The sequence below is a fragment of the Prionailurus viverrinus genome, chromosome E1 (assembly GCF_022837055.1).
Source record: "Prionailurus viverrinus isolate Anna chromosome E1, UM_Priviv_1.0, whole genome shotgun sequence".
Classification (NCBI taxonomy): domain Eukaryota; kingdom Metazoa; phylum Chordata; class Mammalia; order Carnivora; family Felidae; genus Prionailurus; species Prionailurus viverrinus.
Genome location: NC_062574.1, coordinates 23,952,003 through 23,976,585, shown reverse-complemented (window position 1 = coordinate 23,976,585; position 24,583 = coordinate 23,952,003). Strand labels below are relative to the sequence as shown.

The window sequence follows — 24,583 nt, the reverse complement described above, 5'->3', positions numbered from 1 at the left end:
TTATATTGCTCTATCTTCAAGTTTACTGATTCTTTCTTCTGCCTCTTTGAATCTACCATTTAGTTCCACTAGTTTTCATTGGTTATTGTACTTTTAAACTCCAGTTAAAAAAAAAAACAACTGTGGTAAACATACCTAACATAAACTTTACCATTTTAACAGTTTTTAACTGTACAGTTCAGTGGCATTAAGTGTACTCACATTGTTATGCATCCATCCCCGCTATCCATCTCCAGCACTTTTTCATTATCCCAAACTAAAACCCTGCACCAATTAAATGATAACTCCCAATTCCTCCTCCCTTCAGCCTCTGGCATCTACTATTCTTTCTGTCTCTGTGAATTTGATAATTCTAGGTACTTCATATAAGTAGAATCATACAATATTTCCTGTTTTGTGTCTGGTGTAATGTGTTGTTTAGCATAAATGTCTTCAAGGTTTATCTCTATTACAGCATATATCAGAATTTTATTCAAAATTTCCTTTAAATTTTCTGTAATAGCTGATTTGAAGTCTTTGTCTGCTAAGTTCAACATCTGGACCTACACAGAAATTGTTTCTATTGTCCATTTTTTCTTCTCCTGAGATGAGGATGGGTTATACTTTCCTGTTTCTTTGAATGTCTCATAACTTTTTGTTGAAAATTGGACATTTTTGATAATATAGCAACTATGGTTGCTGTATATATAGCAAAAATTCTGGTTTTTCTCCTCAAAGGTTCTTTTTGCCTTTAATAACTTGACTAAATCTGTGGATTCTGTTTCCCTTATGGTGTGCAGATGCTGACATCTCTGCTCAGTTTTTCTTTTTAAAAATTCTTATTCTTATTTTTTTTTAAGATTTTATTTTTCAGTAATCTCTACACCCAACATGGGGCTCGAACTCATGGCCCCGAGATCAAGAGTCACATGCTCCTCCGACTGAGCCAGCCAGGTGACCCACTTGTTCTTATTTTTAAGCCTAGCTTCATAGGTATCACCCTTGTGCCTAATGGTTAGCCAATCACCTAATGGTCAGCAAAAGATTTGGGCAGATGTTGTGCTCAAAGACCTTGTACCATTAAGGCTTCTACCTTCTGTTGGTGTATGTGTGTGTGTGTGTGTGAGAGAGAGAGAGAGAGCACATTGAAACGGCAGTTTTTTAGCCTGCTCTGGCTTTTGCTTTCTAATAGGCCCTCTTGCATTTCCTCTACAAGTATGTATAGGATTGCAGCCAGTTAGTGATGTGTGGATAGATTGGATCCTCTCTGGTCTTTGTGGCATGGAGAGCTTATAAGGCTCCCTATAAGCTCTTATTTCTCATATATGTTAAATTTTTGGCCAGGCTGCTGGTTTGTTGTTTCCCACTGAGATTAATAATGTTTCTGACAACACCACTGGATATGGTATTTTTACCCAGACTTTAGCTTTATCCAGGATCCCAGATTAGAATCCTTCTAGATACAGAAGAGATCTTAGTGGTATTCTCATTCAGTCTTCTCTTTATGTACTCTAGGGAAACCAAGACCCCCTAAATCCTTTGAGCTGCTCAAGGCCCTACTGTAAGGACAGCCATACTTAGAGCTCAGCCTTTTCTGTCTTAGTCCATTTGGGCTGCTATAACAAAATTCCACAAACTGGATTGCTTATAAACAAACAATAGAAATTTATTTTTAACAGTTCTGGAGGCTGTGAGTCCAAGATCAGGGTACCACATGGTTGTGTGAGGGCCCTCTTCTAGGTCACAGACTTCTTGTTATGTCCTCAATATGGCAGAAGGGGGAAGAGATCTCTCTGGATCCTCTTTTATAAGGTACTGAGCCTATTCATGAGGACTCTGTTCTCATGACTTAAGTACCTCCCAAAGGCCCCAGCTACTAATACCATCACCGGTAGCCATTAGGATTTCAGCATAAATTTGGGGAGGAGTATAAACATTCAGACCATAGCATTCTGTCTCTAGCTGCCAAAATTATGTCCTTGTTACATGTAAAACACAGTTATTCCATCCCAACAGCCCCCAAAGCCTTAACTCATTCCAGCATCAACTTAAAAGTCTAAAAGTCAGAGTCTCATCTAAGTAAGATCTATGTCAGATATGTTGTGAGACTCAAGGTATGATACATCCTGAGGTAAATTTCCCACCAGCTATGAACATGTGAAATCAAACAAATCATGTGCTTCCAAAATACAATGGTGGGAAGGCACAGGATAGACACTCTCATTCCAAAATAAATCAAGAAGGAAGAGGTGACAGGTCCGTAGCTAGTCTCAAACCCAATAAGGCAAACAACATTAAATTTTAAGGCTGAGAAGTCTTTTTAAAAGAAAATGTTTTTTATTTTGATAGTATGAGGGAGGGGCAGAGAGAGAGGGAGAGAGAGAATCCCAAGCAGGCTCTGCCCTGCCAGCACAAAGCCTGATGCAGGGCTTGAACTCACAAACTGTGAGATCATGACCTGAGCCGAAACCAAGAGTTGGACGCTTAACTGATCGAGCCACCCAAGTGACCCTGAAAACAATCTTCTTTATAACCTGCCACGTTCCAGGTATACTGAGTGGGAGGCTCATCTTTCACACTGGTCCCCTGCAGTATACCTGCCCCCATGGCTTCGCTGGGCACAGTCCACATGGCAGCTCTCCTGGGCCAGAATAGTGTCACCAGCACTACTGTGGAGTCTTCAGGAGGGGTCCCACCCCCATGGCTCTGATGGGCAAGGGTCTGGCCTCCACAGCTTTGGGTGGGGCTCAACGTCTGGCCAATTGAAACCCCGCCTTTTGAAACTAAGGAGGCAGCTCTGATGATCTCTGAATTGCCTTTGGGGTCCTTCTAACCTTGTCTTAAAGAAAAGAGCATGTTAGAAGCAGAATAGTTCTATGGTCCCATCCTGTAAATCTAAGTCCAGCAACCTTCCTGCTTTCCTTCCTCTTTCCCCTTTTGTTCAAACAGGCTGTTTTCCTGCTGGCGTGGTTGATTAAGTCTGAGGTTCTTGCCCATGTTAACCAAAGGGTTGTTTGGCCATACCCTTCGTGTTCTCTTCAGAACATGCTTCCTCATTTTTTGCAATATGGACAGATGGAGAATTTTTCAAATTTTACATTTCTGCTTCCCTTTTAATTCTGTCTTTAAGTCCTTTCTCTCTTCTCACATTTTACTGTCAACATTCAAGAGAAGCCAAGTCACACCTTCAATACTTTGCTTAGAAACAGCTTCAACCATGGTGTGCCTGGGTGGCTCGGTCGGTTAAGCGTCCGACTTCAGCTCAGGTGATGATCTGGCAGTTTGTGAGTTCAAGCCCAGCGTCAGGCTCTGTGCTGACAGCTCAGAGCCTGGGGCCTGCTTTGGATTCTGTGTCTCCCTCTCTCTCTGCCCCTCCCCTGCTCGCTCTTTCTCTCTTTCAAAAAATAAACATTAAAAGAATTAAAAAAAAAAAATAAAGGAACAGCTTCAACCAAATATCCAATTTGATGGCTCACAAGTTCTACCTTCCACAAAACACTGGAACATGAACACAGTTCAGCCAAGTTCTTTGCCACTTTGTTTTGAGATGGGCAGGGCAGGGGAGGGGCAGAGAGATGAGAATGAGAATGAGAATCCCAAGCAGGCTCTGCACTGCCAGCGTGGAACCTGATGTGGGGCTCGAACTCACCAACCGTGAGATCATGAACTGAGCTGAAGTTGGACTCTGAGCCACGCAGGTGCCCCTCTTTGCCATTTTTAAACAAGTATCACCTTTCCTATAGTTTCCAGTAACACGTTCCTCATTTCTGTTAGAAACCTCATCAGAAAGGCCTTTAGCATCCATGTTTTTATCAACATTCAGTTCACCATCACTTAGAGATTCTCTAATAAGATGAAGGCATTCTTTACAGCTCTCTTCCTCTTCTGAGCCCTCACCCAAATCATGTTTAAAGGTCTCTTCATGGCAATGTAGGCTTTTTCTAGCATGGACCTCCAAACTCTTCCAAAGCCATTTCTACATTTTTAGGTTTATTACAGCTCCTCACTCCTGGTATCAATTTAAAAAAGAAAATCCAACTTTATTGAAGCATAATTGACATACAAAATTGTAAGATATTTAAAGTGTATATTGTAGTGATTTGCTACACGTATACATTGTGAAAGGGTTCACTCCATTTAATCAATTAACACATCCATCGCCTCACTTTTCTTGTACGTGAAGACACTTAAGTTTTACCATCTTCCAAAAGTTCAATTATACAAGACTGTGTTATCAACTGTAGTCACCATGTTGTACATTAATACTACATTGAATAAAAGCATTAAGAGTGGGCATCCTTATCTTGTTCTTGGTCTTAGAAGAAAAGCTTTCAGTTTTACACTGTTGAGTCTGATGGTAGCTGTGGGCTTGTCATATGTTTATATTATGTTGAGGTACTTTCTCTCCTTACCCACATTTTTAGGTTTGAATGGCAGCACCATCCTGGTCCAGTTTTTTGTCTTAGTTCATTTGGGCTGCCACAACAAAATGGAAGTCTGAGATTAGAATGCCAATATGGTCAGGCGAGGGCTCTCTCCTGGGATCCCTAACTTTAAGTTGTATCCTCACTTGATGGAAAAGGGAAGGATCTCTTTGGATCCTCTTATAAGGCACTACTCCTATTCATGAAGGCTTCACACTTATGACTTGAGCACCACCCAAAGGTCCCACCTTCTCATACAGGGCTGGATATCAACACATCAATTTTGGGGGACATTCAGACCATACTACTCTTCAATGACACTTTTGCTCAGTGTCCATGTAACTCAGTGTCTGGAGAAAATCCCTAGATTCTGCTCAGGTAAGTGGGGGGATGTTTCTCTGAAAGCTTTAGGAGGACAGTCCAGAGTGATGATAAGCCCCATATCTTGTGAGCACAAGGAAGGGGCAGAGCGTGGAGAACCCTAACATATGCTGAGAATTTGCTACTAATGCTCACTGCTTGGTTCATATCAACTGACTTAAGATAATTTTTCAAAAAGCCCCTTTGAGTTCTTTGTTATCCATATTTCACACATCAAGGAGGCAGGAACTTTTCCAAAGAACAAGAATGAGGGAGGGACTGGATATTTGAACACAGCTCAGGCTTATTCCAAAGTCTATGCTTTTATTTTTAGAATTTTTAAAAATTTTAGAGAGCAGGGGAGAGGGGTAGAGGGAGGGAGGGGGAGAGAGAGAATCTTAAGGTTCCACGCTCAGTGCAGAGCCTGATGTGGGATTCAATACCATGACCTGAGCGGAAATCAAGAGTTGGACGCTCAACCAACTGAGCCACCCAGATGCCCCCAGTCTATGCTCTTTTAAGTGGCTACGAAAATATCTCTCTGTGTTAGCACGGACAAGAGTGCTCTGTTAGCTTTTTCCTAATTCAGGGCTTGGACGTCGTTAGTTATTTCTGTCTCTCCTTACTCCCAGTCCTTCCTGCTCACTCCAGAAAACCAGTGACAGGATCAGAATGTTTGGGATTAAGCCCGTCATACAACAATCTCTGAACACTCTATTTCCTCTCCTTACAGTTCCCAATGAGCAGAGCCCACTGGGTGGTTCTGAGTTCTTTCAGAGCTGAGGTGCCATTATGTCCCACCCCCAGTTCCTTCCACCCCCTGCAACCTCAGGGAATCCTGGTTTTCAAGATTTTGCCTACTCAAACATGCATTTGTGATGATGTCCTGGTCCCATTATTTATCATTAACTGCCCATTGGAACTTCTGGCCAGGATGAGGTAGCCAGTACTAGCTGGCTTGGCAAAACTGTCTTCAGAGATCATGGTGAGCCTTAGCTGCCTAAGGACATGTGGGATTTCTGGAGTATTGAAAATAGCTGACAGTTTATTATCTCTATGCCTCCTGGGGTGTCCTGGACTTAATATCTTAGGTGACCCCCAGCTCAGTGACATACACACATGGGACTGGGCTTGAAGCTAGATTTCTTGGCATCCAAGCTGGTGGTCTTTTCACTGTTATGCTGCTTTCTAAACTTTTGTACCCGGTCTTCCCATGCCCCAGACCACCAACAGTTTCCCACTCTCTCCAGGACGTATCTTCTTCCTTGGCCTAGCATTTAAATCCATGGTCTGTCAGCTGCTTGTTTTTTCACATATTGTTCATCCTCCCCCAGAGCAATGCTGTTCCTTTCCAACTAGGAAGTGTCCCTTCATAACCTGGCAAATGTGTGTGCCCTGACTTGAGACACCTTGCCTTCCTTTCCCATCTGGAAACTGCTCTCTACCAGGAGGCTTCAGCCCTTAATTGTCCATACCACTCATGTGGCCCTTACTACTTTCTGCCCTACTTTGTAGATCAGGCAGACTCAACTGGTGCCCTTCCTCTGCCCAGGTCAAGTCTAGCATTGGCGTGAATGTTCACTTCCCAGCTCAGTTCCTCTTCAGGCTTCTCACCAAGCCCTACACATTGGAAGGAGCACTGTTAGGGTCCTCCGTGATGGTCATTAGACACCTGTATTCATCCCTGTGTCCTTGTTTTTCAGTTGGGGAAATGTAGGTGGGCCTGGGACTAGATCACAGAATCCCTGCTGTTCAAGCTTTTCTCACGATTCTAGTAGTACCAGTGGAGGTTTTAAATTTTATGAAAAAGACGAGTGAAAGAAATAGCACTCCCCTACAAAAGAAAGCACTGTATGTGTCAGACAAGTTCCCAGAGGCAGGAGCAGAATCTTTTCCCATTCTTCCTGCTGACCATCCCCAGAAGCACCAGCAGATATGAGCTGAGAACAAGGACAGCTTAAAGTTCACATCTTAGGGTCTGCTTCTGATCTGCCTGCTTAGGGAGGAGGAAAGAAGGCTCAAGGCCTTTGTGCTGACCAGGATTCCCTGCGGCAGCTGGAGGCAAAGAGTAGCAATTTTCCTCCTGGATCTCCCTTCTTACTCTAAGAACTTCTACCTTAGGGTGATTCAAATGGATGCATATTTACAACATATTATATATATGTATAAAGTAAATATATATAAAGTATATTTAAAATAAACATTTCATTTTAGAAAAAAAACACCCTTTGCTTTGCTAAATATCCCAGAGAGACAGACACAGCATGCCGAGTTTAATAATTAGCAAAGGCCAGTGCTTCCCCTTCCTGATCTCTTGTGGCCTCCACTTTTCTTTGCAAATGTTTGGGGACTGGTGTTTGTTCTTGCTTCAACCACATGGATTTAGAGAGAAACAGAGGCAGAGGGTTGAAGGTACACAAGCATGGGCTTCCTGCTCCTGGTGCCTTTTTGTGCCCAAAGTTAGCATTCAAAATCCATTAAGCAGCTAAATTATTAAGAGAATCTACCTCTCCATAAAACTGGCCTGAGGTGAGCTCTGAATATGGTTCACTATTCACTTGACCCAGAAAATCCCACAAAATCATGTAAACCAAGAGGTTCAAATCTTCATGTTCCTTTTAAGAACACCCCTGAAACTGCCCAGGCCATCAAGGGTATGTATATCTGAAAAGCCTCCAAGTCTCTCAAAGATGTCACTTTGCAGAAGCAATGCATGCATGCTGTTCTGTCACTATAATGGCTCAGCTTTTAGCAGCAGAGCAGCGGCTCAGCCTACCAGTGCTGAAAGCTCCCCGCTTAAAGTAGAACATGAATGCGGTGGCTGGGCGTGGGTCGAAATGACAAACAGGGACTCTTCTACAAATGTGGAGGTTTATTTCAACAAAACGTGGAAAGAATACATTTGACTGATGCTCCTTGCTCATCAGGGTATGTGTCCATTGAATGCTCAACGAGACAAGTGAAGGCTGCTTTGTGAATGAAGTGAATATGGCGATCTCGGCTCAAGTAAGTCTTGTTCAATACATCGTTTATACTCCTCCTAGCTCAGTAACCTTGCCTATATAACCGGCTGGGGGATATCAGATTGCTCACGTTCTATGGCTCTTCCTGACTTCTCTGCATGAAAATTCCTGTCTGGGATAAGACCTACGGTGAGGTGCTCTGGGGATGGGGGAGTAGGCATCACAGACTTTTAGAGAGGAACCATATTCACTTACTGAATAATAATTTGGTGAAGGGGGATTGGTAACACGAATATAACCCACCCTGCCTCTGAAGAAAAGCCAGGGCAAGCACAGGCCAGCTGGGGTGTGCAGGGGGTTTGTACCACCTACAGGTAGATTTTACTAATTGCAGAAAAGTATAATCTGGTCCAAGATGAATCCAGTTTTTACTTAAGCGGATACCAGCCACAGTGGATGCTTCTATCTGGACCGAACATTGTTCCTCACCTTTTTCTGCCCTCTTTGATGATGCTCAACACCTGCACCTTGCATCAATCAGGGCAGCCTGGCTGAAGCTCCGAGTTCCAGAGGGCAGTCAGTAATGTATCCAGCTACACAGTGCCCATGTGCACAAGCAGTTCCTGAAGAAGGGGGCTCTTTCTTGTGCGTGTACTGTAGGGTTAAGGCTCAAAACTGTAGCTTGCATGAAAGTATTCATACCACCGCTTCCAAAACATCTTAGTGATTTATTTCCTCCTTGGTCATCAGTGACAAATGCAATTAGCTGCACTGTAAGAACTGCATGCTACACCAGCCCTGATCACCTGCCACTCTTGCTTTAGGAACACCAACGGGGGAATCAGTAAACTCTTTCTTTGAATAAACAGGTTGTTGAAAAAACTCTACCATTGGTGAGGAGGCCCCTGCCGCTGGCCAGGGAGGGACCGGTGAGCCTGGAAGACAGCAGCACCATGACGGAGTTGTAGGTAATCTTAAGGTCATGTGGATTCCATGTTCCCTGGAAGCCTGCTCACACCGGGGAAGGCCAGTTCCTGGTGCTCAGAACAGAGATGTCACCAGGGTTCCTTTCAGCAGCTGTGGGGAGACTGGCTACACCTGCTGCTTGTGGACATTCCAGGAAGAGACAAGACCCAAAGGAAGTAGGAACGTCCGCTGCTGGGAGAGTTGCCCTGGAAAAAGAGCTGAGTGACTCTGTAGGCACTATTAACCTTTTATAACTATCAAAGCTCCAGGCTTAATAGTAATAACCTTACAAGTCCTAAAATGAGAGACTATCCAGCCCATTCTCCCTGTGGCATGAGTAACTAACTTTCCAGTAGTGACAGAAAGGGTCACTCCCCCAGCTCTTCTTCTGCCAGCTCCGGCTCTCGCGCTGTCTGTGCAGCTCCCAGAAGGTGCAGCAGAGAACTGAGCAGTGACAGGCAAGGTAGTGGTAGGTCAACTGTCCTTCTGTTTGTTCTAAGAGAATCAAACCCACAGTTGAGGTCCCTAAATCAACAGCAGTGACTTGGTCTACCTTTTTTTCTCTGCTTCTTGGATCGTGGTTTTGCCCTCATCTTCGAGTTCCTATGGAGCTTGCAGATTTCATACTCCATGAAGGATAAATAGGTACCTTGGTGTGATTAAGTTGGGAACTATTCTTCTCCTGTACCTAGTGCGTACCAGGCTGAATGTGGGGGTAAAAAAACCCGTGGACTCGAGGCTTCCTCCTCACTCCAGCCCTCCTCTGCTGCCTGTGGCTGCAGGCTCATGGGGCCAGGGGTGAGGAAGGGCTGCTGAGTACCTCCCTGGGCTGGGACCAAGTAGCTGTATGGACAGGAGCAGCAGCCCTGCTTTGTGTAGTGAGACCTCATGGTACATGCTTGTACCCTTCATTGCCTTCTCGGGTCCTTGCAGGGAGAAAGAGCTACAGTCACAGACAGGGTAATAAATACTGAATGGGATGGGTGTGACCAGTGGGGACTTTGTGACCCTATGTCCCAATATGTCATGCATAACCTGAAAACGTTCAAGGGGAAGCAAAATGCCACTTTGATTCCAGTGCTGGGTCTCCTGTGCCTTCTCATCAGAGTGGTTTTAGGCGTAAGAGGCAGCTCTAGCCCTTTTCTCCAGAGGCAGGGCAGGGATGGGCAGGAAGCTCTTTCTATGTTGAAGGGGAGTCCATCGTGGAGAGGATCCGTACGACTTCTGCTCGCTGAGTGGGTGAGATGTGCTGGGTCATATGGACGATGGAATCCATGGCAACCTCAGGATTGGCCTGTACCAAGCTAGAGAGGAAGATTTGGGATGGTAAAGAAAAGAGAGGCAACAGTGTCTGGATTAGGGTGGCTTAAGAACTGCCCAATAATCTAACAGAATCCACTGCAGACACTTCAGTCACCACCTTACCTGACTTGTTTTCCTACATGAAAAAAGTCCCCAGCAGCAAGGCAGGTACAAGATGGACTGGACCCATTTTGAAATGTCAGGAAGTAAGGAATTACATAAACAAACAATGGGGGTACGTCACAAAAAAGTGGAACTGGCACAAAGATGCTTCCACTGGCTAAGTCTTGGACATTTTGGACATCGAAGTAAATATAATAAATTGCAAATTATTTAAAAAAAATAGAAACTCATGACTGGTGTAGACTAATGAATACATACATGACTAGGAGGAGAGAAGACTTTCTGCTTACAAGACAGCTGGAATGGGGACTGTGAAGGTCGTAGAGTTGGAAAGTTACCCTTTTGTAACCTTGTCTGGGATCAGACAAGAGTCACCGGGGATCCAGGGGGAAATCCTGGTAACACAGTATCTTCATGGTCTCGAAGTGTCTACCCACAGATTGCTTAATAGGTGCAAGGGGGGAAATCAGTAATTACACAGTGGAGAAACTGAGTAACATCCTGGCCAGGTGATTCTAATGTCAGGAGGGACAGATGGCATCAGGTGTCCAGATCTGGTACCCTGTGAAGGCCACTTCATGTATGTAATATTCCAGTGGAGAGTGTATAACCTGAATCTAATCATGAGAAAACACCAGACAAAATCAAAAGGAGCAACATCTTACAAATGGTGGATGAGATAAGAGATTCTCTCGGTGTTTAATTTACTAAAATTGATCTTACTGTGGTTATGTAAGAGAATATCCATATTAGCAAATGCACACTTTTGTATCTGGGGTAAAGGGCCATGATGGACCATGATCTATGTAACTTATCCTTAGTAGGCATATAGGAAGGTGCGTGTGTGTGTGTGTTTGTGTGTGTGTGTATATATGTGTATATGTATATATGTATATATGTATATATATATATATATGTGTATATGTGTATATGTATATATATATATATGAGAGCAAGCACCCTCACAAATGATAAAGCAAATGGGATAAAATGCAAATAACAGGTCCATTTGGGTACAGATTTGTTCTCTGCACTGACATTTAAAAATGTCCCCAGCAGTCTCCCCATCCATTCAATCGAGAAGACTGGACTCAAGAATATAGCTAACTCTTGGCTCAAGGAGGGGAGGAGGTAGTTCCCCAAGAAACTGCCATGAAATCAGCTTTTCTCACAAGATCTGCACTTGGAGCTAATAGTTGGGCACAATGAACTAAGCCCTCATCTAGCTGAGATTACTAAGTGCCCCTAGGGACCAGTAGCTGAGAAAGAATTGTATTTCAAGGCTCTATTTTTATCTGTGGGTCAACTATAGCAGTCCCAAACAGAAAGAAACCACAAAGATTGTAAGGCATCATTTCATGATTTGTCCTTAAATCTTTGCTCCTTCCAAAGAAGCGAGCCCAATTTCTCCTACATAACCCCCGCCACCTGCCCTCCCAAAGAGGGTCTCACCTGCGGATCTGCTTGAGGACATAGTCTCTGCTGATGTATTTGATGTTTTCCTCGATTACTGAGCGAACACCATCTTCCTCGGTCAGCTGTTTCTCCAGCCACTCCACTAGATCCTTGTTATTGTCCCAAACATAGGCCTGCAAAAAGATGACTCCTGGTCAAACACCTGGGGCCAGGCCAGGCTGGACACCCAGATTGTTCACTATCTGGAAAGTTCACTCCAAAAGCTTGTTCACCGCACAATAAGTTGTTCATGATTTCCACTATTGCTGGCATTACAATAGTAAGAGGAAAGAGGTCTCAGGACAGGAGTTTTCCTCATTCTCCTTTTCCTTCTTTTGGTACAAGATGCATCTTTGAAGCATCCACATGGGCCCCTACAGATGTTAGTGCTCATACTGACTCAAGTCCTATCATTTTAGGTCTCCACCTATTCCACAAAGGCTGAATGAGACAAGGTAATTGCCTGATGGACTTGAGAAAAACAGTCAAAAGCCCAAATTGTTCAGTAAAGTGCTGACTGAGGGGCACCTGGATGGCTCAGTCAGTACAGCATGCAACTCTTGATCTTGCAGTCGTGAGTTCAAGTCCCACATGGGCGTAGAGTTTACTTACAAAATAAAGTCAACATACGTTAAAAAAAAAAAAAAAAATGAAAGGTGTCTTTTCTGAGGAAGTAAGACACAATTCTTAAAATGTAAGTCTCTGGCCCCTGCCAGGGTGGCAGATGGGTTGCCTGGTTGTGGAAGTCTTTCAACAGGGCACGGAGGGGTACTGACGTGTGGGAAGTCTTGTTACTAGGGGAGAGCCACTAGGTCAGAAACCTACCCATTTTACTCTCTATGAGAGTATTCCAATGGGGCAAGGTATCTGTAACCCTGAAAGTCTAAACAAACCACCTTGTGCCTCCTTTTTTTCGAGATCATTTAGCTGAGTATTTCCTAGGTAGTTGACTACATAATAATTCAGGAGTGTGTTAGAAACCTAATAGCCTTCTCCTTGCTCTCCTCTCCTCTCCTCTCATTTTCTTTACAAATCATTTAGGAATCGTTTTGTTAATGGTTTCCGGAAAACCAAGTACCACCATTAGGGCTCATTCATATTTATGTCATTTTGTTTGGGTAATTAAACACAAAGCTCGTCATTTAAAGGTGCGCTATCCTTCTCTGTTATCACTAACGAAGTCAAAGCCAGAATGACAATGAGTTTGGCGCTGTAATTTAATAGGTGGGTGCATCAGGGACTCTCAGAGGCTTTGAGGCTTGAGATGGGCTCAGGAAACCTTGTATACAAGCAAAGGTGCAGGAGCCATGGTTGGAACTTCAGGACCTGTGAGGCACAGAGGGAACGTCTTCTTCACACCCTTTGAGGGCAGCACGCAGTCAGAAACTGAGCACTGTGTGGTTTCCTAACATTTTATTTCATGCCTTCTAAAGTAATGGTTCCTTGCAGACTCTCACCTCCTCATTTCTAACTTAGCTGGTGAGTTAGCTGTGACTAATTATTTATTATGTCATGTAATTGACTTCCACGTTTCTAAAAATTCTTAAGGAGTTCTTCACAGTTGAAGGATTAAGGAGGCCAGGATTAAGGGTCAGCAGTGCACCTTTTCTGGTCCTTTTGTGCAGTTCTTTTTCTGGCACCCAAGGTGCCTGTCTCTGAATCACGGCTACAAAGATCAGCTCTCTTAGGGTGGGATGGCCACGCCAGTGTAAGCCTGAGTGAGTCTTCCCACTTCTTTGTGCCTCCGTCAGGACTCTGCCATCTCTGAGGCAAATGACAGGGAAGTGTCTTGTTCTGAAGGAAGGGAGGTGCTGTGTCACTCTCTACTGACAAAGGGGGTGGGTGGTAAGGTTTCCCCCACAATGCAGTGGTCTTCACTCTGGCATCCCAGCACCTGTGCACCCTACATGTGGACTGGATACACTGGGATACTCTTAGCTGCTGCCACCCAAACTTGGGACATTTCCATCTCTATCATCAGTAATTTAGACTTCTCCAGGGTTTGAGGACTTATGCGCTTGCCCTTACTTATGCAGATTTGGCGGGGGAGGGGTGGTGGTGGTGGTGTAAGAAATAAAACAATGAATGCTTCTTGGGTTTCAGAATGAAAAAAAAGAAAAAGAAAAAAAAAAAAACTAGATTTACCCAAGAATCCCAAAGCCTTTAGTTTAGGAGAATATTTAATACTCTTATTAATCATTTTTAATCCGTTTGCTTTTAATTAAGAAACAGCATGATGCTTTCCTATCAACATATGCCAGGGAGCAGATTAATTGTGGCTTAAGATAACTCTCCTTGATTGGTGTAATGTATTAGCTAACGAGATGCCTGCTTCTAACGATGCTCAGACACTATGCTGGAAAGCCAGCTACCCTCTAGAGAAAACTCTTCTGCCTTCCCCTCCTGCAGCCACAGAATATGCTAGGTGTTTAAATTAAACATTAAAAAAGTTCCTAGACAGGATTAAAGCAACACACTCCAAGTTTTGGAGTTGTTGCTCTAAAGTCTCCTCTTTGAAAATATGGTCCCCATGTATGAAAGATTTGCTGTTCACTCAAAATACAATTGGATGACAACCATCAAGCAGGACCTCAGTAAAGTTTAGGTCACAGCAGAGTACACAAAGGCGAAGGGTTGCAAATCTTGGTCAATAGCATTTTTAGTAAGAATAAAACTTACGTACCCACAGCACTACAGGTTTTTCTTAACAGACCTGGGAGGGTTTAATGTACTGTTTTGACCTAACTTCCTTCACCCAGGAAGAGCAAGGCTCTCTTCCCCTGGATTAGGGAGTCTACAGTCCCGTGTTTGCCTCCTAGAACAGAGCTGTAAGATTCATCGTTCCAGCCATACAGAAGGACGGGCCAACCCTATTCCCAGAAAGAAGGCAATTATCATTTCCCTCCTTAAAATTATGAAAATGTGAGTGATTATTCCCACTATTCCAGTGTGGATTTTAAGCAAGTGTGAAATGCTGGGCTGCTAATCTCATGATAGGCTTGGGACCATAAGTCACTACCTGCCTCACACTCATCCCAATCACAACATTTCAGTACCAATAAAATATTGAAAATTAAACATTACAATACTGGTCTTACAATAAATGTTGAGCAGATACTTTATCTCTCTCTGCATCAGTGGATAAGTATCTCAGGCACTACTCACAGCCTCACTAATTGTATGTAGTAATTAGTCTATCGTACAAAATCTAAATGACCTGTTTAGAAAGTTTCATTTCTAAGTATTGGATAGCTGTTAAGCCCTCCTTATTCAATATACAGGAGGACTAGAGAGCGACCAGGGCACAGTCTGATGGATGTGAGTCCTGATTACCATGCCCTGTAGATAACTCACCTTGTGAGCTGCCTGGAGACATTGCTGGCAATGTGATTTTTTCTGAGGCTTTGGAGTAAAAGAGCAAACAGCCATGTGGGCTGGGGTGGCCTGTGGACCCTGTCTCCTCAGAGGTACTCCAATCTCAGCCCCAGACCCACAGAGGGCCAAACAATGTTTTCCAGGTTCTGCCTTACCTCCTCCTTCGCCGGCCCTAAATTGAAGTTTTGTCCAGGGGTAGCATGAGGTCAGCCTTTGGGGAAAGTGGGAATCAAACAACCTTGTTAACGGTGCTCTTTCCTCAGTCATCCTTGCAAGGACCTCCAATGACCGACCATCTCATTTGGAAATCCAGAGTAAGAGTGTATGGGTAGCTACCTGGACAGTAACAATGTGCTATGGCATCCTAGATCGTGGATTAAGTTACAGCAAACCAAATCAAAGAACATGGGGTGCCTGGGTAGCTCAGTCGGTTGAGCATCTGACTTCGGCTCAGATCATGATCTCACAGCTAGTGAGTTGGAGCCCCGCATTGAGCTTTGTGCTGACAGCTCGGATCCTGGAGCCTGCTTCGGATTCTGTGTCTCCCTCTCTCTCTGCCCTTAACCCACTCGCATTCTGTCTCTGTCTCTCTCAAAAATAAACATTACAAAAATCTTTTTTAAAACAAAGAACATTTACTGAGAATCTACCATGGCTCCTGCCAAGATCATTAAGTTATATATCTAACTCTTAGCTGACGTTATGATGTTTTACCTTCTGGCATGCTGTGTGGAGAAGGGGAGCAGACCGGCACATTCTGAGTGTCTACTGAGTGCCAGACATTGTGCCCCATACCTTACTTATCATGTCATTTCAAACTCACTGAACCCTGTGAAAGAAGCATCATCTCTGTATTACACATGAAGAGATGGAAACTTAAATCAATAATACGTCTGAGACAGCAAATGGCAAGGCTGGGGTGCAAAAAGTTTGTGAGATTCCCAATACCACTTCTCGTTGCCCCAGGAAGAGTTCTAATCCTTTTGGGGCTGGGGAAAAAAAATTAGTCTGTTTGAAAAACCACATGCCTCAAACTGTGGATCTAAGAATCAAGAGAGAAAGCCTACCCGTGATACAAGCACGCACTGTGTTCTTATGACCCAACTTAAACCCAAGTTCTTGTTCCTGTTTTCAGGCAACTGTAGCCATGCTTTTCTCCTCTCTGCAGTGAAACTCTGAACCATAAACCGTACTATTTCCTACAACAGGACTATCCCAGTGGATTCAAACAAAATCCTGTAATTCACAGTAACAGATTCCTCTATGGGAAAAAAAGAATTGCACTGCTAAGTTACATAACATCACAGTGTCTTCAAATTTTCTGTCCCCAGATCTCTTTCTTCAGGATTAGGATAAAGACAAAACAAAACAAAAACAAAAAAATAAATTCTCTGAGACAAAAGAACACACACATGGCTAGCAGATGCTTATCACTAAATGTCTTTCCCTACCAGTAACCACAATGAGGATCAGAGGGTCACTTCCTGGTGCAAAGCCAAGGTCTAGACTCAGGCAGTGTTTGCACCTGAGACACAGTGCACGCTATCTATCACTGTTTGAAGAACCAAAAAAAGAGTGGGGGGAGGTTGGCAACATTTTTAAGGTTTTAAGCCATTGCCAAACACAGAGCAGATTCTATGAAGGCAGCACAGACGGCTTCTGAACACTGCAACACTTTCTTCTCTCAAGGGCGCTACAGATTTTATCACCCACCCCACACTAAACTAGGTCCTGCTGAGCCTGCAGAATACGGAAGGAGGTTTCAAAGCCACATCATAGCATCATTGCCCTTCCTTTCTTCTCCTCAGCTGTCCTCCTGGACTAAAGAGCTCAAGGGAATGCTGTCTTTTGTAGACAGGAGGGAGGAACCAGCCTTAGTCCTTGGGTATAGTTGGTTCCCAGTGTCTCAGGCAGCCTCCTCCTGACCTATTGGGCTGGGGTGGTCTCCCACACTTGATTTCCAGCATGGAGTCTGTGTACATACAGCCAACAGTTCTCTCCATATCTACAAGATGGCAATGACCTATTTCTCCAGACACACTGTCCCCTGGATACAGGATGCTAAGGAACAATGGAAGGGCCTATCCACTCACTTCATGCTCGGAGGGAAGCTATTCCTTCTCCTCATCCCTGTGCTTACTGAAGCCCTGCACGTCCATTACTGACTAATGTGGTAGGAAGGCGGTGCGGGCGTCTCCTGGCCACACACACACACACTCCATTTACCTAGCCGGCCACTCTTAACTCGAGAACAACCTCTTATTTTACACTTGCGTGACTTTCAATGCCAACTTCCACTAGAAGCTGCCAGTAGCCACTGACAAAATTGTCTCACTCAATTATGATGCCACAAACTGACCTTAACCTGAAGCAGACGTCGCATAAGGCTGTGCTCGCCCACTGCACATCTGAAATATTTATCTAAAGAAGCTTTTCAGTCGTAAAGAAATGGGTAGGCTTAACACAGAGGTGAATCTTAGAAGCACCCAGATTCACGGGGTTTAACAATGACGACAAATCTTGGAGTTCCTTCCTGAGAACAGTCAGCAGGGACATCAGCCAACACTTTTCGGGAAGAGGCTGACGGGCCTGCCCTCCCTCAGTACTCTAACCTAATAGGCACCAAATATTTTGATCAAAACAGCTATCAGGAAAAGACATTCTCAGCATACACTACCAATATTCTGATAACATTTATATATGATGCGTATGATTTACTTTTAACCCATATAATAACTACTAAGAACAGTTAGGTTCTTTTTCTTAGTAAAAGGACATGGAGAAATAAAAGTTCCAACTCTTTCTTCCCATCCTCCCACAGACTGTCCTGTGCAGCCCATAATTCCAGGGGCAAATGCTAGTGCCTGGTCACCCTGGTCTCAGACCTCTCCCCCCAGCGGGGTCACTGGTCCAAGGCATGTGTCCTCTCCACCAGATCAACCCAAGAAGATGAGGGATTCATGGTTCCTTGCAGTCAGAGTGGACATTTCCTTCCAGCTCAGATGTGAAACCAGAAGATCTTTAGCTAAAGCCCTAGCATCTCCTGCCTAAATAACCATCACCTTCGATTAGGCTTCTTGCTCCTGACCCCTTTCAATTCTACCTTCCACACAGCCTCCTGAGTGGTCTTCCTATAATACAAATCAGAGTATGTCACTCTACTGCGTTAACCACCTCAGTGGCTTCCCATAGACCTCAGTCCAGACCCTTAACACAGCTGCCACGGCCCTGCAGATTCTGATCTGAGCCATCCTGAAATATCTACAGTGCCTCGGATGTGTGATAACTCTTGCTATCAGCCCTTGAAACGTGCCACTCCTTCTTCCTGGAACATTCCTCCTACCTTCCCCTGATCCCCTGATGTCCCCACCCTAACCCCACCCTTTTCTTCTGGCTCATGCCTACTTTGTTTTCAGGATGGCTGAGACACCACTTCTATAAGTTCTAGACTCTCCTCCTCCTTCCCAGAGTGGCTCAGGTGTCCTTCTCTGTGCTCCATGATGTGCTGGGTCTGCTGTGGTTAATATCGGCCACATTGTTGTACATGACCTCTCAGCTAATCCATCTCCCCCTTGAGATGGTAAGCTCTGTGTGGATGGGAACAGTATCTGCCTCTTTCTTTTAGGGCCTAATGCAGTGTCTGGTATACAGTAAAGTACGCAAAAAGGTTTGCTGAATGATACAGTGAGCAACAAAAAATGTCCAATGACCTCTTCTAACAACCCATCATGACATGTTACGGTATGGGGAGGAAACAGGGCTTAGGTCTCTATGTTTCCCTTCCATTTCTGCCTTCAGAGGCCTGGGGATCCTCAGGTGGGGGTGAGGAGCACAGCACCAAGGCTCCTCCTAGGGCACCCACCTACCTTCACGGTTCCTTCCACTTCTACAAACCAGCGCCTTAACATGGCCTGGATCTGACCATCAGTGAGCTCTGGGTTGGCATTGTGGATTTTCTTTTTGACCAGGTCCTCCAGCAGGAGACGCCTCAGCCGCCAGTAGAAGAAGGTACGGGATGTTTTCCAATCCAGGATGTCCTACATACAGACAAGAATAAGCTTAGTCACCTCAGCCCTAATCCCTGCTCAGTGCCCAGTCCACAGGGAACTCCACAGGCACAAAAACTTATCCTCTAGGAAGCCCTTCAGAGACTTAAGAGCAGGCCGTGACTTTCAGCACCTGCAGCTATCTCCCCAGTTTAGAGTTGCAGTGCCCTCTCCAGAGCACTGTGCACAGCAATGGGCCTCATTAATGCTAACCCCACACATGGCTGAGATGTTCTAGGGAGGAGGCTATGACTTTCCAGATAAACAGGACAGTGTGGAATTGGTTTGCAGCAGAACGGCTCAAGCAACGTGTACACAGGTTACATGTGAATTTGCTGCTGCTGGAACCCTGACACTGGTGTAATCAACAGTGTGGGCAGCTGCCCCCAGTGAAAGCACATGAGACTCAGTTTCCCACCAGCAAAATGGAGTAGTTTGCCTCCCAAGGTGTCCAAGGGAAGGTAAATCATAAAATTGTTTTGGGGATGATAATGGATATACAAAAAAGGGAAAAAGTTTCTCCAAAAAAAACCTGAAAACGATTTGATCTGCACAAGCTGTTTTAATCCATCCCCACTTGTGAGCTGATGAGCATGAGACATACACTCGCTTGCTCACAGGTCTTTGACAAGTCAGGACAAGTGGCAACCACCGTACTTACGTTAATAACACCCTTCTCCTGCATCCGGCCTGGTGTGTCGTGCAAGTCAGCAAACTGCACGGCTACCTGATGGTAAATGGGAATTAGGAATTCCTCCCGCTCCTTCAACTTGTTCTCCAGCTCCTTCCGCTCAGCTGCGCTGAGCTCTGGGGTGCCTGCAATTAAATAAACCTGCCCGTCACACTCTGTGGTGACCAGGAATCTCTCTGCACAAAAGCAGCCACAGTCATGGGAAGCTCAAAAACACCCCCCTCCCTCTGTGCCCTGGCTCTCCATTGTCTTCACCACCTCTTTGCTGACTAACAGGACTCTGAGATGCCAGACCAGTCCTTATCTTGCCATGGGGAGCCCACATGTCCTCCTTTCCCTGTGGAGGTCACAACTATAAAAGCAACCATGGGAGTCCCTCTCCCCAAGTCTTTCCCTGAGCAGGTGCAAACAACCACCTGGGGGCCTGTGTCTCTCATCGTCTCACTGACAGCCAGGCCCCTCCTTCCCCATGCAAGACACCATGCCCATGCCTGGCTGACCAGCATTAGAGCAGCTGGACTATTCTCAGTGTGGGACACGGTAGGGGAGCAACCCCTATGCCTTCAGGCCCAGATCAGCAGCCTCTTCTCCCAGGTCCATACAAGTCACCCGCCAAAGGATTCCTAAAATTGCAAGCTGCTGTTACTCCATAGCTTCTAGTCTCAGGTTTCAAAACTTTTAACCTGAAATTAGTAGAATCCACCCTAATTAGAGCCAGATCTGTGTGTCTTATGCTAGCTCAGTAGATTAGATTAGCTCGCTTCCTAGTCTGCTGCTGGGCTGCTACTGCCAGAACCAACCCCTGACCAGAGTGACAAAGACATTCAAGTTCTTGGGCTAAAAGTGAAGGAACAGGGAAAAAAGAGAAATGCACTCCACAAATCCCATTTGGATCACTGAGCTCATAAGCACACAGGATCCTCAATCGACAGATTCCTATAAGGAATCTGGAATTCCTTATGACAGGGAGGATGCCCCCACCCCCCTCCAATCAATGGTGTCCCAGAAGAGGTACTACTATGTTGTGTTTTTCTTCCTAATTACTCTCAGAATGGGCCTTGCAATCAATACTGAAAATACAGCTGCCTGCCTAGTAAAGAGGAGTAAGTCTACCTGAAGGAGCAATAGGTAACAGCCCCTGGTGTTGGGGACAACCTGAAGTGCTTTGTCACCAAAGCTGACAAATAAATACATGACCACATGTGATGGGTTGCAGAAGAGAAAGTTCTATTTCAAGCATGTCTGTCTGGGAACAGGCCTTGCTTTTTATGCCACTATGAATCATATGCCATAAACAGCCTTGGGCTGCTGAGTGAGCCGTAAGTACTATACATAAACACATGTTAATAGAACAGGGATGTAGCTATAGTACCTAGTTTCATTTTTATGAGATTTTTAGATGCCCACCTCCACCTCTTTTTTTTTTTTTTTTTTTTTTTTTTTTAAAGCCCATCACTACTTGAAAACCATGAGGAAGAGAGCTGAAGTCTATCTCTTCTTGGGCTCTCACACAGAGGGGAATCACTGACCTATCACAATCCGGCCCTAACACTTCAGCAGCCTTCTTTCTGCACCAGGCAGAGAGCAGGACTGTGGGATGAGACGAAGGCCCATCCATTCTAGGGTGGATCTGCCTAGACAGTCCATGGGAGGAGAGCCAACTGGTTTCTTCTGAGATGAGACTGTCTCAGTAGTAACATTGATGATGGTAATTTTGACAGGGAAGCAAACATTTTTCTTCTCTAGTATGAGGAACCAAGACTCCTTGGAGGAATGGTTGATTCTAGGGATGGGGCAGGAAAAATGTAAGATGAGCCTGGAACATGCTGTCACAAAAATCAAGGAAGCACTCAAGAAATGATGGAGACTTGTTAAAAGGGCATAGGAGCCAGTTTGAAGGTGTTTCCACTGGCCAAATCTGGGGCAGTCTGAGCACCAAATTTATCATAAACAACATGATGATGGTGGTTATCAGAATATTTATAGAATGAAATCAAAGTCTGTGAGTGCATCCTGATATAAATAATTAGATGGGGGGGGGGGAAGAGAAGGGAAAGTTCTCCTCTCCTCCAACAGAATAATAATTAATGGACACAGAAGGAATGATGGAATTAGAAAAATCACCATCTTGCTGCCATCACAACAATCGATTCTGCCAAGAATTACCAATGGATACTAAAACTAGTGGGTGAGGGTTTGATAAGGAACAGGATATTTACATAGCCTCAAAGTATCTCTCCACAAATTACTATTAGTGAAAACCTTAAACAAGTAGTCAAAATTACCATCACCAAGAATTGGACAAAATGACACATGCCTCCTAAGAAGATGTTCTGAGAAGATCATAAATAACACTTCTGCAATATTCCTGCCAAAAATGTATTATCTGAATTTAACCATAGGGAAAGGTAAGACAAACCCAGATTGAGGAACATGCTATAAAAAAGTGGCCTGGGGGGCCTGGCTGGCTTGATCAGTGGAGGTGACTCTTGATCTCAGGGTTTGTGTTTGAGCCTTTCCAGTTAGGTGTGGAGATTACTTAAAAAACAAAACAACCCCTCCCACCCCAGTCCCAAGCCTATAGTCTTCAAAAAATTCAAGATGATGAAAGGTAAAACCAAAGAACTATTCAAGATTAAAACAGACTATGAGTGCCTGGGTAGCTCAGTTGGTTGGGCATCCAGCTCTTGATTTTAGCTCAGGTCATGATCTCAGGGTTGTGAGACAGAGCCTCACCTCAGGCTCTGTGCTGGGCATGGAGCCTGCTCGGGATTCTCTCTCTCTCTCTCTCTCTCTCTCTCTCTCTCTCTCTCAAATACATACATACACATATACATACATACAATAAAACAGACTAAATGCTTGAAAACAGATTACAGTGTGTGGCCTAGGGTTAGATCTCTGATCTAAACAACAACAAAGTCTGTAAAAGACATTATTGGGACAATTGGTAAACTCTTGATATGAATCATGAATCAGATAGTAGTACTGTATCAATGTTATAGTTCCTGATGTAGATAAATGTCTTGGGTTATATAAGACAAAGTCTGTGTTCTTAGAAACACACAGTAAATATTTATGGATAAAGGAGCATGATATCTACAGCTTACTGTCAAATGGTTCACAGAAAGTGTGTGTGTGTGTGTGTGTGTGTGTGTGTGTGTGTGTGTGTAGAGGGTGGGCAAGCAAGTACATGTACATGAGCACATAGAAATGATAAAGCAAATGGGACAAGATGTTAACAAGGAGAATCTGAGAAAAAGGCATCAGAAGTCCTTTGTACTATTCTAGTAACTGTTCTGTAAAATTTATCAAATGGAAAATTAAAATATAAGCCAAGCTAAAAAAAATGTTTTTCTTGGCTCCCCAATGCCTAAAATCACAAATCAAAGTTAATATTTACAGGGCATTGGGCACTATTCTAAGTGCTTTGTATCTATTAACTCACTTAACCCTTACAACCACCTTAAAGTTGGTATTCTTACTATCCTCATCTTACAGGTGAGCAAACTGAGGCACTGAGAGTTTATATAACTCACCAAGGTCTCAAAACTAGGAAGGGGCAGAGCCAGGTCTCAGGTGCAGCAGTGTGGCCTCCAAGATTTGGGGCACTATGTTACCTTGTCTCTTCTTGTTTACTTGGGGCAGAGGACAAGTTAAGTGCATCAGTAGCAGAATCTCTTTAATTTCAGAAAAGGCTAAACGAAGATGGCAGGCTCCTGGCTGATAAAGATGAAGTTCCATTCCATAGCTGAGACCAAGACAATTTCTTCAATAATTTCTGCTCTGCAGATCTAAAACGGTTTCCTGGGCAGGCCTAAGATTTTTTTTAAAAACTTTATCATAATATTTTTCATAAACATTGATCATAAAATTTACCATGTTACATTTCAAACATCTGTTTATGAGATTACCTCCTGAATCAGGCATGTTTGTTGAACCATTTCTTTATACCCCAAGGCGTCCACAGCATTACTAAATATCCATCCTCCAACTTTCTTTACATTCTACTCACCCACATTCACGTTGATATGAACACAGTGTTATGTGGATTTGGTTGCACAATTTTAGAACACCCAAAGTAAAGTTTTTATATGAGCCCAGACCTGGTTCCTTGGTTGCCAGGGTGAAATAGAAATGTTTACTTCACTCTACGAGTAAGCAGTGGTCTCTACATCATCTAAGAAAGTGCTGACTCTAGACTTGTTCATTACAGTGATCCAAGAACTTGTCCTTTTGATACTGTTGGGGAGTGTTTAAAAGTTCATGTAGATGGCTTCTGGGACATGGGACCTGAAAGGCACTAAGCCTTTCTATTTCGAACGCCACCTTCCCTGTTTTCTACTCTTCAGTCTAAACCTGCCCATGACTTATAAATTATGCACACTTCTCACTAAGGGCAAGTGCTTGGCATCCTCTGTGAGTCACTTGACTGTATACTTTACTCCTTAATCAAACGTAAGTCTAGCTTGGGGGAGCAAGTCATTTACTCTTGTGCTATAGAGATAGTTCAGGCACAGTGATTCAAGGCAGGAGACTGGTTGTACAGGGGGACTACAGTTGTACAATACTTCTGTACTGGATGGCAAATAGTCACAGTCCCGAGCACCCTCAGCATCTACTTCCCTCTCCTGGGTACTGGGGCCACTTATGCTCCAACGCCAGGGTCCCTGAAACCTTCTGGCAGCCCTAAGATTTAAGGGTAGCTCCTTGTGTTATTGTGAGATCAAGAACTAACATAACAGCAGGTAAAATCACAGCCCTTCTGGGGAGGTGTGGGTGGGGTAAGGGATGGTAGGACTGTGGATATGGAATGAATGAGAAGTTCTAGACCCTCAGAACATCCTCCATCTGGCTAAACAACCAACACTGTGTTTTTATATGTGTACATCTGTACAT

At 44.2% G+C, this 24,583-nt stretch overlaps 1 protein-coding gene across 13 annotated transcripts in view; it reads right to left on the bottom strand.

The window, feature by feature from the left end:
• Nucleotides 1-7,615: 7,615 nt before the first annotated feature.
• Nucleotides 7,616-24,583, bottom strand: part of ACACA (acetyl-CoA carboxylase alpha) — a 281,044-nt gene continuing 264,076 nt past the window's right edge. For all 13 annotated transcript variants that reach the window (XM_047831855.1, XM_047831859.1, XM_047831864.1 and 10 more), the window contains 4 exons: nucleotides 19,655-19,809; nucleotides 18,814-18,984; nucleotides 11,570-11,706; nucleotides 7,616-9,996 (listed from right to left, as the gene is read on the bottom strand). In XM_047831855.1, coding sequence (XP_047687811.1) covers nucleotides 9,873-9,996; nucleotides 11,570-11,706; nucleotides 18,814-18,984; nucleotides 19,655-19,809 — 587 coding nt within the window. In that variant the 3' untranslated portion in view covers nucleotides 7,616-9,872. The remainder of the gene's footprint in view (nucleotides 9,997-11,569; nucleotides 11,707-18,813; nucleotides 18,985-19,654; nucleotides 19,810-24,583) is intronic.